This window comes from Haliotis rubra, unplaced genomic scaffold (assembly GCF_003918875.1).
Source record: "Haliotis rubra isolate DU_JTF1 unplaced genomic scaffold, ASM391887v1 Scf335, whole genome shotgun sequence".
Classification (NCBI taxonomy): domain Eukaryota; kingdom Metazoa; phylum Mollusca; class Gastropoda; order Lepetellida; family Haliotidae; genus Haliotis; species Haliotis rubra.
In genome coordinates, this window is record NW_025767008.1 from 957,079 (window position 1) to 976,704 (window position 19,626).

At 43.2% G+C, this 19,626-nt stretch overlaps 1 protein-coding gene across 1 annotated transcript in view; it reads right to left on the reverse strand.

Annotated features, from left to right (window-relative positions):
* The window catches only part of LOC124284363 (NADPH oxidase 5-like), a 36,745-nt gene extending 17,360 nt beyond the window's left edge, over window positions 1-19,385 (reverse strand). Inside the window, exons 1-2 of the mRNA XM_046720448.1 lie at window positions 19,135-19,385; window positions 3,327-3,448 (exon numbers count right to left, since the gene is read on the reverse strand). Of these exons, the coding sequence (XP_046576404.1) occupies window positions 3,327-3,448; window positions 19,135-19,385 (373 nt within the window). The remainder of the gene's footprint in view (window positions 1-3,326; window positions 3,449-19,134) is intronic.
* Between the last annotated feature and the right edge of the window lie 241 nt (window positions 19,386-19,626).

Consider the following 19,626-nt stretch of genomic DNA (forward strand, 5'->3'; position numbering starts at 1 on the left):
TATAATGGTTATAAATTATCGATAATTCATTCATTCATTCATTCATTTATTCATTTACATTTTTTGTATTGTTATCTACATAGTGTATTCATGTTCAGTTAATAATTTGCAACCCATTGAACAGGATGTCTTTTAAAATAAACTATCTACTTAATATTTGAAAAGGAAAACTTTTTGATCGGCATTTAGAACTTGATGAGTCAACAATGAATACACGCCTTTACTGAAAACGGTGTATGAATCTCCACCGAAACGTCGCCCTATGCAATAAACAAATCGTTGTTATCCACAAAGTCATATGCATTGAAACGTGTTTTGATTGTGAATTACAAGCTACAAATATTGTGTACAGTTTATGTACAACGTAAAGTTTATGATTGTTCAAAGCTATTAATAACTGCACTTGAAACAGGCTTCAGATTCATTCACATTTTACAGTCCTAAACATCTGGGTATAACTTTGCGACATCGTGTGTTGATGGCTTCCCTGGTCAATATTCGTTCATTTACAAGGTGATATAGCTTGTATTTCGCTGACAACAGTGTTGGTCATCAACAGTCTCGCTACTCCGGTAAGTTAAACACATTTAACGAATTTGAATTTACAGACGTTTTAACGGATTCGAGCACTATACAGCCCAATATTCACACACGTACGCTTTGCCACACCCACATACTCATACAATCACATGTGTCCTCAAACGCTCACACCACTGTATTCACAGCGTCCCTTGTACGCTCGTGGAACTCACATGTTCATTAAAGACCTAACGGTACAGAACTCTAATACTAATACCAACACAATCACACTCACATTTTCACAGTCACATATGTTCACACTCACAAACACGTGTATGCACAAACATGCACACACAAGATCAAAGAAACACACGAAAAACGCAAAAAAAAACGCACAACATTGTTTAGACACATGCAGTATACACACACAGACGCAAACTAGAACACACTCACACACATCAGTACACACTATTACACACAGACACACACCAGTACACTCTCACACCAGTTAACACACTCACACACAAACACAAACCAGTACACTCTCACACACAAACACAAACCAGTACACTCTCACAGACACACATACACACACCAGCACACTCTCACAGACACACACACCAATACACACTCTCACACACACAAACACTCACCAGTGCACACTCTCTCACACACATACACTCACACACACACACTCTCTCTCACACACACACACCAGTACACACTCTCACATACAAACACTCACCAGTACACACAAACACACATCAGTACACACTCACAGACACACAAACACACATCAGTACACACTCACAGACACACAAACACATACCAGTACACACTCACAGACAAACAAACACACATCAGTACACGCTCACAGGCACACAAACACACATTAGTACACACTCACAGACACACAAACACACATCAGTACATACTCACAGACACACAAACACACACCAATTCACACTCACAGACACACAAACACACATCAGTACACACTCACAGACACACAAACACACATCAGTACACGCTCACACACAAACACAAACCAGTACACTCTCACACACAAACACACACCAGTACAGTCTAACACCAGTTCACACGCTCACACACAGACACACACCAGTACACTCTCACATCAGTTCACACGCTCACACACAAACACACACCAGTACACTCTCACACACAAACACAAACCAGTACACTCTCACACAGAAACACACACAAGTACACTCTCACACCAGTTCTCACGCTCTCATTCAGACACACACACAAGTACACTCTCACACCAGTTCACACTCACTCACACAAACACACACCAGTACACTATCACACACAAACAGACACACCAGTACTCTCTAACACACAAACACACTCCAGTACATACTCTCACGCACAAACACACCAGTACACACTCACATACAAACACACGCCAAAGCACAAACCAGTACACACTCTCACACACAAACACACACCAGTAAACAAAAACACATACCAGTACACACCCACACACAAAACACACTCCAGTACGCAGTCACACACATAAACACACACCAGAACACCCTCTCACACACACAAACACATACCAGTACACACTCACATACACACAAACACACATCAGTACACACTCACAAAATCACCAGTACACACTCATAGACAAATGGACACACACCAGTACACATGCACAGGCACACAAACACAAACGTGAACACACTCACAGACATACGTGCACACACCAGTACATTCTCACAGAGAGACAGACACACACAAGTGCACATTCACAGACACACAGACACATATCAGTACACTCTCACACACACACAAGCACAGACCAGTACACACTCTCACACACACATACACACATCAGTACACTCTCACAGACACTCAGACACATATCAGTACACTCTCACACACACAAGCACACACCAGTACACACTCACTCACACATACATACATCAGTACACTCTCACAGACACACAACACACACCAGTATACACTCTCACACACACAAACACTCACCAGTACACACTCTCACAGACAAACACACACCAGTACACACTCTCACACACAAACACACACCAGTACACTCTCTCTCACGCACAAACACTCACCAGTACACACACTCACACACACAAACACACACCAGTACACTCTCTCTCACGCACAAACACGCACCAGTACACACACTCACACACACAAACACACACCAGTACACACTCTCACACACAAACACACACCAGTACACACTCTCCAACACATAAACACTCACCAGTACACACTCTCACACACACAAACACACACCAGTACCCACTCACAGGCACACATACAATCAGCAGTACACTCTCACAGACACACACACACCAGTACACACTCTCACACACAAACACTCACCAGTACACACTCTCACACACACATACACACACCAGTACACATTCTCAGACACACATACACACTCACAGACCCACAAACACATACCAGTTCACACTCACAGACACACAAACACATCAGTACACACTCACAGACACACATACAGACACCAGTACACACTCTCACACACACAGACAGACACCAGTACACATTAACAGACACACAAACACACACCAGTACACTCTCACACACATACAAAAACACACACCAGTACACACTCACAGACACACATACACACACCAGTACACACTCTCACACACAAACACACACACCAGTACACACTCACAGACACACATGCACACACCAGTACACACTCACAGACAAAAACACACATCCGTATACACTCACAGACACACACACACATGCCAGCACTCACACACGTACAGGGCAACTCACGTCTCTAACTTTCAGTGACCGTTTGAATGTGTTGTAGTCCATCTCTGTATCGAGGCCCACGGTCGTCAACATCTGACCCTCTAGTGACGTCACCACGGCCTGGACGCTTGACATGACAAACACAATCTTCACTTTGTTTTCACAACTACAGAAAACACTTGAGCCTAACTCTAGACTTAGAAATCACCTGACCTGTGTGCATGCCTAATATTGCCATAAATTCTGTTCCATGTCATCAAAATCAATTTCCAGCAGCCTTTGAAAGGACGGTTGCTCATAAAACATAAGATCAATGGAATGGGTGTGACTGGACTGTGTACAGGCCACAGTCAAATGGCTGGAAATGCAGAGAGCGGTGACCGACAACATATGAAACAACATCATGTATCATCCAACATCGTAAACTCTCTGTTTTTTTCGTAAATGAACGCGGATGCAGGCAAGGGGACCCTCTGTCACCGTACCTCTTTATTTTTGTCGCTGAAATACTTGGTTGTATGATAGAAGTAATGAGAACATAAAAGGTATTGTTATTGACAATAATGAGTATAAATTAAACCAATATGCAGATGATACGGGACTATTTCTTGGTGGAAATGAACAAAGCTTAAAGGCAGCTATTGATGAAATTAATACATTTTATAAAATGTCAGGACTTAAAATAAACATTGATAAGACAAATGCAATATGGATTGACTCAAAGAGAAATAGCATGATATACTATGTAAAGACATTAAATAGAATGGCAAAAGGGTGTGTTTGAAGTCTTGGGAATTACATTCCACACAGATATTAACAGCTTATGGGTAATCAATACAAGAAAAAGACTAGATGAGATAAATAGATTGCTTTCACAATGTAGGAAAAGACACTTGACACTGATTGGTAAAATAAGTGTCATAAAAACTTTGGCTTTGTCAAAACTTGTTCGTATATTCAATACTCTGCCTAATCCTCCTAAAGACTCCATTACGTTATTGGAGAATAGCTTTTTCAATTTCATATGGAATGACAAACCTGATAAAATCAAAAGGAACAATTTGAAAAGATTATACAAAAATGGTGGTTTAAGAATGGTTGACACAGTAACATTTTGTGAAGCTTTGAAACTAGCTAACCTGAGATCATATTGTAGAAAAAGAACAGTTGAAAATCCCTGTAATATTCCTTTTGGTGTCATTTTTAAATCTGGTGCAAATGTTGATCATGTAACTTACATCGATAACCCTTATTGGAAGGATGTTTTGAAAGCTTGGAACAAATATTGCAAAAAAAGTCATGTGAATTCTGGTAATGTTTATGAAATCCTAGCCCAACCACTATGGTTTAACCATAATTACAAAAACCCAACACATTACAATAAAAACTGGCCAAGTAAAGGCATTCTTACAATTAAAGACCTGTGTGACAACACTGGTTTCTTAACCTTTGACAAGTTAAAGGAAATGTTTGGCATTAAAGGCACATACCTGGATTATTTGCATATTTTGAATATACTACCTGATTCTTGGAAATATACTATTAGACACTCTAAGAAACATCCCCGTTTTTGATTTACTCATAACTGAGTGTCATTTGACTTTATTGAAATGATGCAAAGGCTCTAGAATTTTTATGACGCCACGATTTTCGATGAAGATTTACCTAAAATGTCTCTTAAATGGCAAGAATCTTTCGCTAATGTTACTTTTGATTGGAATCAGATTTTTACGACTTAGAGAAATGGTTTAAAATATGTCAAACTACTTGATTTCCATACAAGTTTTTACATGGTATTATCTATACTATTATCTATACTATTATCTATACTAAAAATGAACTATTTAAAATGAAACTTGTTGACATATCTGTTTGCTGTTTTTGTAATTAGCTGAATGAGAATATTTGTCATGTATATTGGGAATGTAGAGAAACACAAACATTCTTGAATGAACTTGAAGTTTGGATGAATAGTCATATTGAGAACACAACTAAAATAACAAAATATCTTGTTTGGTTTGGAACATTATACACAGATAGATTATTACACCATATAATCCTAACTGCCAAAAAATATATCCATTTTTGTGGGATTAACCAATACACTCCAAAACTCGAAAAGTTCCTGTTTGTTTTGAGAGAAATTTTCAATGTGCAAAAGTTCATTCAATTAAAAATAATAGCCTCCAAAGTCATGACACAAAATGGAGATCTTTATTCCCAACTTAACAATGAAGATACTCTATATTTGGTACGTTATTTTGATGTGAAAATGTCAATTTTTGTGTATTTTCGAACTCTACCTAACAAACTCTAAAAAACGTGAATTGGTGATTTAATGATGTACCCTTGGGAACAATAAAAACACTATTGTGACATCAGCGAGAAAGAAAGAATGAGAGGGAGTGAGAGAGAGAAGGGGGCAGCGAGAAAGAAAGAATGAGAGGGGAGTGAGAGAGATAAGGGGGCAGCGAGAAAGAAAGAATGAGATGGGAGTGAGAGAGAGAAGGGGACAGCGAGAGAAAGAAAGAATGAGATGGAGGAAAGAGATAAGGGGGCAAAGGAGAAAGAAAGAATGAGATGGGAGGAGGGAGAGAGAGGGGACAACAGCGAGAAAGAAAGAATGAGAGGGGAGGAGAGAGAGAAGGGGACAGCGAGAAAGAAAGAATGAGAGGGAGGAGAGAGAGAAGGGGCAGCGAGAAGAAAGAATGAGAGGGAGAGGAGAGAGAGAAGGGGACAGGAGAAAGAAAGAATGAGAGGGAGGAGAGAGAGAAGGGACAGCGAAAGAGAAAGAAAGAATGAGAGGGAGGAGAGAGGATAAGGAGGCAGCGAGAAGAAAGAATGAGAGGGAGGGGAGAGAGAGAAGGGGACAGCGAGAAAGAAAGAATGAGAGGGAGTGAGAGAGAGAAAGGGGCAGCGAGAAAGAAAGAATGAGAGGGGAGGAGAGAGATAAGGGGGCAGCGAGAAAGAAAGAATGAGATGGGATGAGAGAGAGAGAAGGGGACAGCGAGAAAGAAAGAATGAGATGGAGGAGAGAGATAAGGGGCAGCGAGAAAGAAAGAATGAGATGGAGAGGAGAGAGAGAAGGGACAGCGAGAAAGAAAGAATGAGATGGGAGTGAGAGAGAGAAGGGGACAGCGAGAAAGAAAGAATGAGAGGGAGTGAGAGAGAGAAGGGGGCAGCGAGAAGAAAGAATGAGATGGGAGTGAGAGAGAGAAGGGGACAGCGAGAAAGAAAGAATGAGAGTGGGAGTGAGAGAGAGAAGGGGACAGCGAGAAATAAAGAATGAGAGGGAGTGAGAGAGATAAGGGGGCAGCGAGAAAGAAAGAATGAGATGGGAGTGAGAGAGAGAATGGGACAGCGAGAAAGAAAGAATGAGATGGAGGAGAGAGATAAGGGGGCAGCGAGAAAGAAAGAATGAGATGGGAGTGAGAGAGAGAAGGGGACAGCGAGAAAGAAAGAATGAGAGGGGAGTGAGAGAGAGAAGGGGACAGCGAGAAAGAAAGAATGAGAGGGGAGTGAGAGAGAGAGACACAGTGAGGTAAGCAAGGGTGAGAGAGAGGGATAGATGGGGAGGAAAATCTACACGCACCCTCATTTGAACAGAAGACGAACATATGTATTTGCGATTTTATCCGGCGAGTATTAACCTGTCTTTTCTTTTTAAATGAGAACTCAATTAATTTCATAGCTTACCGATATTGTGCATACAGTGTAATTTAAAGACGACGCGAAAATGTAGAATGTCCATCTTGCATGTAAATACAATAAGAGAAGCCTTTACTGCAGAGTTGCACACATATGAGTCATGTACTGAATCCCCTGCCCAACTGAGATGCATTCAGATGGAGCTGTATGTGAAGACTTCTTTGATACCACATGAGTAATGAAAGGATTTTAAAATTTACATTAATAATAATAAGCGTTAAAAACCTGCACGTGTTCCGGAGAGGTGTCACGTGACCTCAATGGAGAGTTGACTGTCTTGTGTTTGGAACATTACTAGTGTTTTCTATGACAGTGTGAGTCATGAAAACTTTGAATGTTTGCTCAGTTGATACGTCCTCATCAACATAGGCCCATGGCTAGTGTACCCTTGAGCGTGGCGAGGAAAGCAAGGTACATCCATGAAGTTGAGACGATCAATCACATGTCAGAAGAATGTTGGGTTTTTTCATTTCAAACCATCCATATAAAGTACGGTTTTATGAGAATAAACTTGTGTGAACTCGATTAATTTATTGCTTACAAATACTGTGCATACATAGAATTCTTTAATTCAAAGACGTATAACAAATTAGAAAGGTTCAACCTGCATGTTTTGTAAATAGAATAAGAGAAGCATCCTGCAGAGTTAAACACATACTACATCATAAACGAAATAGTAGACTTGCACAAGTCTATAAGGTAATAATGAATAGTTTAAGTGATAATTTCTAAACAAAATATGAATAACAGACTGGGGTCCTTAATCTAGACTTGCCTCTTTAAAGGATAGAATTACTATACATGCATGGGCTTAGCACTCAGTACAGCCTTGAATATGTGAAAAAGGTATATCCAACGTGTACCAAATATACACACGTGTGGACAGCCAAGTTTGCGTGGTTATCGTTCTACGACAGTACTCAGTCACGGTTTGTTTTCAGAATGAATACATTATATATTATACTAAGTCTTCTTAGTCAGATGCCTCAAAATGACAGGACCACGAAACAGAATACTGCTTCGGTTTCCATTTTAACTATCCTGACATCGCCGCATCCAGATTATGGTCTTGCCGGTATCGGACCTTGCGCTTGGAAATCTGAAGCAATGACACACATCACTCTCTCGTCTGACCAAACCCCACTCCTGCCTCTTTCGCCACCAAATTAACATCCAGTTTTGTAATTTGTAAATACCGAAGATACCTGAAACCCTACTTCTTTGTTATGTGGATTAAATGCAATGTAAGCAAAGTGAAATGGAGTTGACCTCCCCACGATGACGTCACAGCTACAGTTCGACCGACCCCGGGATTTCGATGCCCTTATACGGTGGTTCTGGGAAAGAGGGAAGCTGTTTGTTGCTTGTTAAACAACGACATCAGGTATGAATTTCATGGTGTGTAAGCACGCATAGAATATATAATAGTTCTTTTAACGTCAATATATACGTAGAGAAACAAATAAAGGAACATGATTTTGAAATAAAAAAAGGAATATGATTTTGAGGACGGTTTTCATCACCACAGCCCTATTCAAAGCTGGTGATGAAAACTAAAAAATATTAAAGGAACACTTGAATTTTCCTGTGTTCCTTTATTTGTTTCTCTAAGTATATATGTAAATTAACAGTGCTGTCGCTCAAATTCGAATCAACCGTCCTCAAAATCATATATAATATTCAATTACCTTAAGATATTCACGGCAAATGATTATTCCAGATCGTAAATTACTACGTCGACTAAGGGGCGCAACCTTGCACAGTGACAGAACCAGTCGTGTCCCAAGGCCTTTACATGTCCTATCTATTAAATGAAGTATTGTGCGGATTTAACAATATTCCATACATCACAAGGCGGTCGACCACGGAAAGTTCCCTAGTAGATAACTACATGGGATTCAAACCCTTCTTCCGCATAACAGGCGAGCACTTCACCCACTGGGCCATCCTTCATATCAGCATATCGAGTCGAGAACGTTCACACGTCATGTTTATGAAAGCAGGTCACGATCACTTCGAGGGGAACAGGTACGCTGTCAGAGCTAGCCCAGCATATGTAACATGCATTCAGCGTGGCATAAAGGACTAGATACTGTTTAGTTTCTGAGAATGTATGAAAGCATAACTTACACCTCATCACCACGCTCACTTTATTTAACCCTTCCAGCATCCTTTGTAGAAGTAGTAACATGTTCTAGAGGAGTGTAAAGTGTCACGGGTGCACCCCAGCGAGCACAGGTTCCTACTCAGGTTGAAGTGGGTACGCTATAGAAATATCTGAATCGTCGTGTGGTCAAATACCTAATTAATGTCGACATTTGGATGATGCATTGCGTGTTTTGAATGAGTTACTCATCACAATGTTCCCTGCGGCTGCGTAAAGTAATCGAGGTATGCACAGCCGACGGGGAATGTTTCTCCTATACAAATATGCAAGTGAGACTCAGCGTGCAATTCAACCCATGGGTAGTTTTGTAAAAAGAAATCATAAATTCAGTATGTGATGTGTAGAAATTCGAGATAGGAAGGGGTTGGAATGTGTGGATGAAGGGGAGGGAGGTGTGTAGGGGGTTGGAGGGTATGAAGATGCTTGGAGAGTGAAGGGGTTGGAGCGTGTTAGGGGTGGGGGTAGAGAGGGTGAAGATGCTGGAGGGGTGAAGAGGTGAGTGTGTGTGGTGTGAGGGGGTGGAAGGTTGGGGGTGCGGTGGGGGGTGAAGGGATTGAAGGTGTGTGGTGTGAGGGGGTGGAAGGTTGAGGGGTGGGGTGGAGGGACAAAGATGCTTGGAGGGGGTGAAGGGATGGGGAAGTGTATGGTGGAAGGGGTGAAGGGATGGAATGTGTGGTGGGGAGGGTGGAGGGTGGGGGTTGGGCTCGAGGGACAAGGATGCTTGGAGGGGGTGAAGGGTTGGAGGGTAAAAGATGCTTGGAGGGTGAAGGGATGAAGTGTGTGTGGTGGGACGGGTGAAGGGATGAAGTGTGGTGGGAGGGATGGAGGGTTGAGGGTAGGGGTGGACGGACAAAGATGCTTGGAGAGGGGTGAAGAGAGAAGTGTGTGGTGGGAGGGGTGGAAGGTTGAGGGGGTGGGGTGGAAGGGACAAAAGATGGTTGGAGGGTGAAGGGATGGGGTTCGAGGGACAATGATGTTTGGAGGGTGAAAGGGGTTGGAGGGTGAAGATGCTTGGAGGGTGAAGGGGTTGGAGCGTGTTTGGGGTGGGGGTAGAGAGGGGTGAAGATGCTGGAGGGTGAAGGGATTGAGGTGTGTGGTGGGAGGGTGGAAGGTTGAGGGATGGGGTGGAGGGACAAAAGATGCTTGGAGGGGTGAAGGGATGGAGTGTGTGTAGTGGGAGGGTGAAGGGATGGAGGGTGTGGTGGGAGGGTTGGAGCGTGTTGGGGTTGAAAAGGTTGAGGGGTGAGGTTGGCAGGGACGAAGAGATGCCTTAGTGGATGAAGGAGTGGAGGTGTGTGGTGGGAGGGTCGGACGGTTGGGGGGTGGGGTGGAGGGACGAAAGATGCTTTTGAGGGTGAGAAGAGATGAAGTGGGTGGTGGGAGGGTGTGGAAGGTTGTAGGGTGGGTGGGAGGGACGAAGATGCTTGGAGTGGGTGAAAGGGTCGAGTGTGTGTTGGGAGGGCGTTGAAGGTTGAGGGGTGGGGTGGAGAGGGACGAAAGGTGCTTGGAAGGGGTTAAGGGTTGGAGCGTATTGGGGGTGGAAGTTTGAGGGAGGGCTGGAGGGACAAAAGATGCTTGGAGGGAGAAAAGAATGGAGTGTGTAGTTGGAGGGTGGGGTGGAGGGTGGGGGTGGAGGTGACGAATATGCTTGGAGGGTGAAGGGTTGGAGTCTGTTGGGGAGTGGAAGGTTCAGGGGTGGGGTTGGAGGGACGAAGATGCTTGGAGTGGGTGAAGGGATGGAGTGTTCAGTGGAAGGGGTGGAAGGTTGAGGGTGGGGTGGAGGTGACGAAGATGCTTGGAGGGTGAAGGGATGAAGTGTGTGGTGGGAGGGTTTTAAGGTTGAGGGAGTTGGAGGGACAGGAGATGCTTGGAGGTGTGTGAAGGGGTGGCGTGTGTGGTGAGAGGGGTGTAAGGTTGAGGTGGGGTGGGAGGGAGACGAATATGCCTTGAGGAGGTAAAGGAATGGAGTATTCGCTGCAAGGGGTGAAGGGATCGTGTGTGTGGTGGGAGGGTGAAGATGCTTGGAGGGGTGAAGGGATGGTGTGTGTGGTGGGAGGGGTGGAATGTGAAGTGGTGGAGGTGAAGAAGGTTGGAGGGATGATGGAAAGGGGTGGAGGATTGAGGGATGGGGTGAACGGGGTTGGAGGGGTGGTAGGAGGGGGAAGTTATTTCTAGGAGAGGCTTAGTGTCTGTTATGGAACCTTTCTGTCTCTGCTCTCTCCTATTTACCTCACGATCATCTTTAATGGGATCATATGACGTCTTACGTAGTATTTCCATGTCCATTACGGGTAGACAAATGAACGTAATTCTATGGCATCTAACGAAGCGAATCAAGTGAGTGAGTGTGGTGTAACGCCGCAGGTTCAATCACAATGACATCGGTTGTTTTAGTGTGTCAGAATCAAAGAGCCCAGTGACAGACGTCGTGGTCAACCTATGAACGCTAACGGAGTACCATTACATGGAATTATCATGACCCGGAAGTGCCTGACTCCAACCACGTGATCCATGTCAGTCGAGAATTACGACACAAACAGGATATTTGGCAACACCTAATCGTTGTGAGTATATATACTGAGTCAAAAAAGAAACTTCACAAAATGTAATTTGAAAAATAATGAATAATTTTTCTTTGATGATACATCTATGTAGCCGAAATGGAATCCCTATCTTTCGACTCTAGAAAAACGTTAGCAAAACCCACTCAAACCCATCCATTCGTCGTGCAAATGATGTTAGTGCCAAATCAGGTTTTGCAAGTGCAGTCGATCACGTGATCTTCACATCGAAGTTTTCTTCATATGCACGTGTTTGCATTGGCCTCAAGAATTGAAAAAACACTTTTAAACCACAGTTCTAACGGTACTTGAAATGCCACGATTGTCAAATGTGCAACGTGAACGTGCCGTTGGCATGTTGCAAGCGGGAAGATCAGTTATTGACGTCGCAAGAGCAATGGGATGCAGCCGTCGTACCGTGTATGACTTGCGAGGTCGTCTACAACAAACTGGCACCACTTCTGATCGCCCAAGGTTGGGTCGTCCACGTGTGACGTCACGAGCAGAAGGCCGTAAAATCGTCCCACATCACCTACGTGACAGATTTCTACCGGCTACACGAACCAGGGCTGAGATGTTTAGAGGTCGACTGTCCTCACAGACCATTCGAAATCGGTTGCGGGCTGCCAATCTCTATTCTCGACGTCCATATCGTGGGCCAATATTGACGCCGTTTCATCAACGTCAACGTCTGCTGTGGGCCCAACGTCACCTCCGATGGACCCAGAGAGACTGGAATCGAGTCGTCTTTAGCGATGAATCCAGGTTTACCCTCAGATTCGCGGACGGCAGGCATAGAGTCTGGAGACGACGTCGTGAACGGTATGCCCAATGTTGTGTACAGGAAGTCGACAGACTCGGGTGCGGAAGTTGCATGGTGTGGGGTGCTTTCTGTGGGAACAACCGTTCCCGACTTCTGGTCATCCGTGGAAACCTCACAGCTGCTGCTTACCGCGACCAGGTGCTCACCCCTGAACTCGTTCCATTCATGGCGGCTCATGGCGATGTTGACACGAAATTTCCTTCAAAACGCTGGAATCAACGTCATGGACTGGCCATCGAGGTCCCCTGACCTTAATCCAATAGAGCACGTTTGGAATGCACTTGGGAGAAAGCTTCGTGGTCTTAGGAACCAACCTCAGAATTTGCAGGAACTTGGCGCTGCCTTGCAAGAGCAATGGCGCAGAACCCCCAACCACGTGTTCACAAGCATCAGGCAGTCGATGAGGAGACGGTGTTTGGCAGTTGTGAATGCGCGGGGCGGCCATACACGATATTGAACTGAGAAATTTCGCATTTTTATTCTTGTGACTTGACATTCTGTATACCCATGTTTTGGAACGGCGGTGTAACCTAATGGAACTGATTATGGCACTGTCAGTGTATCGAGTACATCACACAGATCTCAGCAATGAAATAATAACAATTTAACCATCTTACCATCTCTTGTTCTTTTATAGTGCCCTGAAGAAAGAATGTGAAGTTTCTTTTTTGACTCAGTATATTTGTGTAAATATTCCCGGGGAGCATTCAGGGCTTGAAAGGGGCTTGAATCTTACAGTTTCTCTTGAAAAGGCCAAATTGATCGCCATAGTTCAAAGTTGATGAACTATTCATAAATTATTATGTTACATCTCCTAGAGGAATTGGCATCAAATTTGTGAGCATAATGTGCATGATAACGAGTACATTAAACGTGAAAGATGATTGCACGATGATTGTTCCAACTGCGAGAGTTCTAACAATAGTATACGAATGCACTCCTGGGTGATTTTTGGATGGTATTTGCCTTGATGCTATTTGATGAAATTCATCAAGTAGTGAATATACTGGACAGTGTGTGCTGGTTGTCCATGGATAGAGGGGGTGAGCTTGCTGGGTGAGCTTTGAAGAGTCAGCCCGATCAACATCGCCGTTCCAGCCACTATGCTGGTACAGGAAGGTGGATGACACTCTCGCCATCCTTGATCCTGACCACGACCCTGCAGTCCTCTTAGATCACCTCAACAAACAGCACAGCCGCATCCAGTTCACCATGGAGACTGAAGATCAACACAAGCTGTCCTTCCTTGATGTATCGCTCGACAACTCATCCAACAAGACCACTCCCTCTGTCTACAGAAAACCAACACACACTGACCAGTGTATTCATTTTCTATCCAACCATCACCCACAAATAAAACGAGCCATAGTCTCTATCCTAACCTGACGCGCCAAGGCTATCTGCGACTCAGCCCAACTCCAAGATGAAATCGACCACCACAAAACAACCTTCGTCACCCTCAACGGATATACCAAACAACTTGCAGAGCAGAGCAGACCTTCCACCCACCACCCTCCCGCAACGTAATGACCGTCCACCAAAACCCGAACCAGCCCCTATCCAAGTCAACATTCCCTACCCAGGCCAGATTAGCAATCCCATCAGCCGACTTCTTAGAAACACTTCCAGTGTTGATGTGGGAAGACCTTGAAAACCATCCTGAGAGCGAACGGAAGAGGCAACAGCCAGGCTGATCCCAGAGGATGCATCTACAAAATTTGTCGTGATTGCGGAAGCAGCTATATTGGAGAAACTTGTCCGCCCTTCAACATAAGACTAAAAGAACATAAAACGTCAGTTGAGAAATCTGATCTCAAATCTGCCCTCTCAGAACACATTGTTAACATTCCAAACCACTCTATCAACTGGCAACACACTGAAATCCTGGCTTCCAACGTCAGTGACGGGCGCGAAAGAAAACTCCTTGAGTCAATCAACTTAAGAACTATAATAATAGTACATTTATCACACACATTGCATAATTGCATTATCATACGTCCCATGCACAATGCATGCTCGAAGCGAACAAACAATCTGAGTATTATTACACCGGATAACCCAACCTGCCTGTTAGGCGCTAGAAGGGATAGTGACTTAGTTTTAGTTTAGTTTAGTCTTTATTCATGTAGATGTAGGCCATCGGCCCATGGTACAACGTTATACATTGGCAGCCTTTAAGCTGTAGCGACGACGATTGTTAGCATAGAAGATAAACATGGAAAGATTTCTTAACACAAGAAGAGTAGCATTACTCATCAGTCGATTAAATTTACACAAGGTTGGATGGGTGAAAACATCGACAGGAATAAAACGTTTACGTAGATCATCATAGGCAGTACAAATCAGTAAAAAGTGGTACTCATTTTCTACATAGTTACAGGAACACATTTCACAATCTTGAGTTTTTGGGTTTCTTTATATATCTACCAGTTTCTATATTCAGTTGGTGTGAACTACACCTGAACCTCGCTAAGGCAATACGAAATTTCTTTATAGTTATGCAATGGAGATATGGCTCAACACCAAAAATAAATCTAAATTGAGAATATAAGTAAGTTTTTGAGCCACTAGACAACGAGGAATGCCATTCCTGTAAATATGTGTTTTGGGCTCTAGATATGAATTCAGAAATAAAAAGGTTTATATTAGGAATAAATTGATTTTCCCATACGTATCCAAAACCCATTGTATACAATAAGTTTTTTAATTTTGATGTCCAGTTAATTTTACCATTTGGAGCATCTAACAGTAATAAATTGTAACATTTCTTAGGGAGACGTATAGAAGGCATATTTAACAGTTTCTACCAATACATAATACAGCGTTTGTATGCAAAAATATACATAGGGTACCCATTTTCTGTTGGTTGGACAGAGACAATTTTGAACAAACTCACATGCCTAAGGTACGACCACACGTGTGACATGTGTTTCGTTGTGGAGCAGGACTGTAGTCCTAGAAACTCATAGGAGTCAAGCTGTCACCCATCCAAGGACTCTCCGCACCCAACATGGCTTAACTTCACCTGATTTGTGACCTGAGCTCTATACCCAGGACCACGTGTCACCATTAGACCAGAAACATCGTGGTAAACAGATATAGAAGTTGTTATCTATAAGATTTGTCTTGTATGACCATAGATGCCATAAATTCTGCCAATTGCAAGACAGAAGGTCAGAGATGTTAAAAATCATTTCTGGGAAGTAAAAGGCATAACAGGTCCCGAATAAGAAATGGAAAAATGGAAAACCATTCTTGACCCGTATGAAGAAACGATTTAGATATGGCTTTCTGCAACCATGACATGTCGACGACAACCGGCATCTGGCAATCGGGGTAGATCGATTAGGTGTCTGCATATCTATGTTGCGTAGATCGATTAGGTGATTGCATATCCCTGTTGCTTAGATCGATTAGGTGATTGCATATCCCTGTTGCGTAGATCGATTAGGTGACTGCATATCCCTGTTGCGTAGATCGATTAGGTGACTGCATATCCCTGTTGCGTAGATCGATTACGTGACTGCATATCCCTGTTGCGTAGATCGATTAGGTGTCTGCATATCCCTGTTGCGTAGATCGATTAGGTGACTGCATATCCCTGTTGCGTAGATCGATTAGGTGACTGCATATCCCTGTTGCGTAGATCCATTAGATGATTGCATATCCTTGCTGCGTAGATCGATTAGGTATCTGCATATCCTTGTTGCGTAGATCGATTAGGTGTCTGCATATCCCTGTTGCGTAGATCCATTAGGTGACTGCATATCCCTGTTGCGTAGATCGATTAGGTGACTGCATATCCCTGTTGCGTAGATCGATTAGATGATTGCATATCCTTGCTGCGTAGATCGATTAGGTATCTGCATATCCTTGTTGCGTAGATCGATTAGGTGTCTGCATATCCCTGTTGCGTAGATCGATTACGTGACTGCATATCCCTGTTGCGTAGATCGATTAGGTGACTGCATATCCCTGTTGCGTAGATCGATTAGGTGATTGCATATCCTTGTTGCGTAGATCGATTAGGTGTCTGCATATCCCTGTTGCGTAGATCGATTACGTGACTGCATATCCCTGTTGCGTAAATCGATTAGGTGACTGCATATCCCTGTTGCGTAGATCGATTACGTGACTGCATATCCCTGTTGCGTAGATCGATTAGGTGACTGCATATCCCTGTTGCGTAGATCCATTAGGTGTCTGCATATCCCTGTTGCGTAGATCGATTACGTGACTGCATATCCCTGTTGCGTAGATCCATTAGGTGACTGCATATCCTTGTTGCGTAAATCGATTACGTGTCTGCATATCCCTGTTGCGTAGATCGATTACGTGACTGCATATCCCTGTTGCGTAGATCCATTAGGTGACTGCATATCCCTGTTGCGTAGATCCATTAGGTTATTGCATATCCCTGTTGCGTACATCGATTACGTGACTGCATATCCCTGTTGCGTAGATCGATTAGGTGATTGCAAATCCCTGTTGCGAAGATCGATGCACGTGATGTCAGTCACAGAGTCGTCTGGTCCAGATTCTATTACTCACAGAAGGCCGTCATAGAGCTGGACTATTGCTGAACTCTTAACTGAAAATTTAGTTTTCGCAAAGTTGTAAGAAAAGAAAATACTTTTCTTGATGGGGTGTCTCGTTTGCATGCACGCACGTGTTAGGTTGGTTGTAGAGTAGTAAATGAGCAAAATCCGCATGTACTTCAATATAATAATCCCTAAAGTTTTCTTTCACTTAAAGGTTCACTCTAAGTTCGTCAGCGGGTTACTTGCGAATTTTCGCAAAATTAATTGCTCCTATATAAGGCTTTCTAATGCTATGTCCCGCGACCGTCGGCAAGTTACATGCTTCAACATTACACATTGTCTAGTATATTTGAGAGCATTCATATTTCCATATCAGCAGCGACTGCTCGCATTGTTTGTGCTACCTTGCACATGAGGCAGAATACGCAGTATAAGCGGATAACACGTGACGGGAAAGTGTTCTGTCGCTAGATATCGCGTTCTCGTCTCGTGCTATCTTTCTCTCGTCTCGACGCCTTGCTTTTATTGTGTCTTGGTATCGGTATTTCGCCTCAATTATCGCTTTTATCGTTAGGTGCTATCGGTTTATCGCGGCAATACTGAGGACGATAGTGAGATGTCGTCTCTTGATCTCGATAGTAGACTTGTAGTCTCTAAAGTCATAATTGATAGTTTAAATGAAATTTCTTAAACAATATATATATAACAGAATGGCATCCTTAGAGTACTCTCCCCTTATCTAGACTTTCCTCTATAAAGGATAGAATTATTATACTTCCATGGGCTTAGCCATCAGTACAGCCTTGTACTGTCCTCGTATCTAGACTTGCCTCTTGAAAGGATAGAATTATTATACTTATATGGGCTTAGCCATCAGTACAGCCTTGTACTGTCCCCTTATCTAGACTTGCCTCTTGAAAGGAGAATTATTATACATCCATAGGCTAAGCCTTCAGTACAGCCTTGGAGCAAGGTTTTCTCCGTAGTATCCTTGTCTGATCCAGACTTGATTATTTAGGGATCGCCGCCATATAGCTGGAACGTTGCTGAGTGCGGCGTAAAACAACAAACCAAACAAACAATCCCTATTATCCGATGATAATAACAATGAACTCCACGTTGCACTAGCATGCTCTAAGGGTATGCAACATCATGGCATCATAACCCAATCTGCCTGTGCGGCGCTGAAAGGTCAGTAGTCTTGACCTATCCCGCCGGGTACCCATAGAGGGAAGAATGGAATCCCAATCCACTACAGAGGTATTGTAAGTGTAGGTTAGGTATATACCTGTTTGACATCAATCGACATACGTGAAGATCAACAAATGTGAAGATCAACATACGTGAAGATCAACATACGTGAAGATAGACAAAACTTCATTGAAAAGGCAGGACCATATATAAGGGTTCAATCTGCAAGAACAATCACTGGAAACACTGGAACAATCACTGATTAGAACTGGTTGACGTCTCAACATGTATTCATAAAACTTCCCCACAAACTGGGAAATGCATTTCTGCAGAAATGTCTGGCTGAGTTGTTTTCTGCAGAATTCCTTTCAGAAATTGTCTCCCGGAAATTGTTTTACCGAACAACCTATCTGACAAAATGGAATGCCTTTCTAAAATATGACCCTATTAGTATTAGTTAAACTACTACGTACTATTCAGATGTCATTTGTATTGACTGACTGACTGAGTTTGGTTTTACGTCGCTTTTAGTAATATTCCAGAAACATCACGGCGGGGGACATCAAAAATGGGCTTCACACATTGTACCCATGTGGGGATTCAAATCCGGGTCTTCGGCGTGACGAGCCAACGCTTTAACCACTAGGCTACCCCACCGCCCCCATTTGTATTGAGCTTAGATATTAGTCTCTGTAGTAAATCCACCCATTTATCGGTGGGAATGTTCTGATTGACTCACAGTGGCAGGGGTGATTATAGATTTATTGTACATATATAGTAAACTATGACAAAAGACTTGATATTGTTAAAGGCGATGTTTACCTGACGGTTTGGTTCAAAACGGGATGTTCAGTGATATCTTCGACTGGTTTTCTCTTCCCTCCTTTGACCGATTCCGTTTCTTCCTCCTTTCCTCCTTCAACCTCCCTCCTCAGTTGAGCGTTGTTGGGGTCACAGTCCCTCCCATCGCCCACGCTTACAGTTGTCCATAACGTTCCTGCTTCAAGACTTCCAGGAATCCCAACAGAGTTGACAGTGTTCTCTTCCATGGCGAAGTAGCTGGAGTATCTCATCCCCAGAATCGTCTCAGTGTGTCACCAACTCTCTCTCTCCCAGCGGTCAGTCACCCGTATCGTCGACCTTCCAGACACCATTCTCATTGATGGTACAGTGATAAAATGCCGAATATTACTATACGAATTAATATTTGTATGTCCCTTCTGAAGTGCGGTGGTTTATAAGATATGCTTTTGAATTGTTCATTATGTGTATGCATTACGGCGCACTAGATACAGCTACTGTTTGTATCTTTAC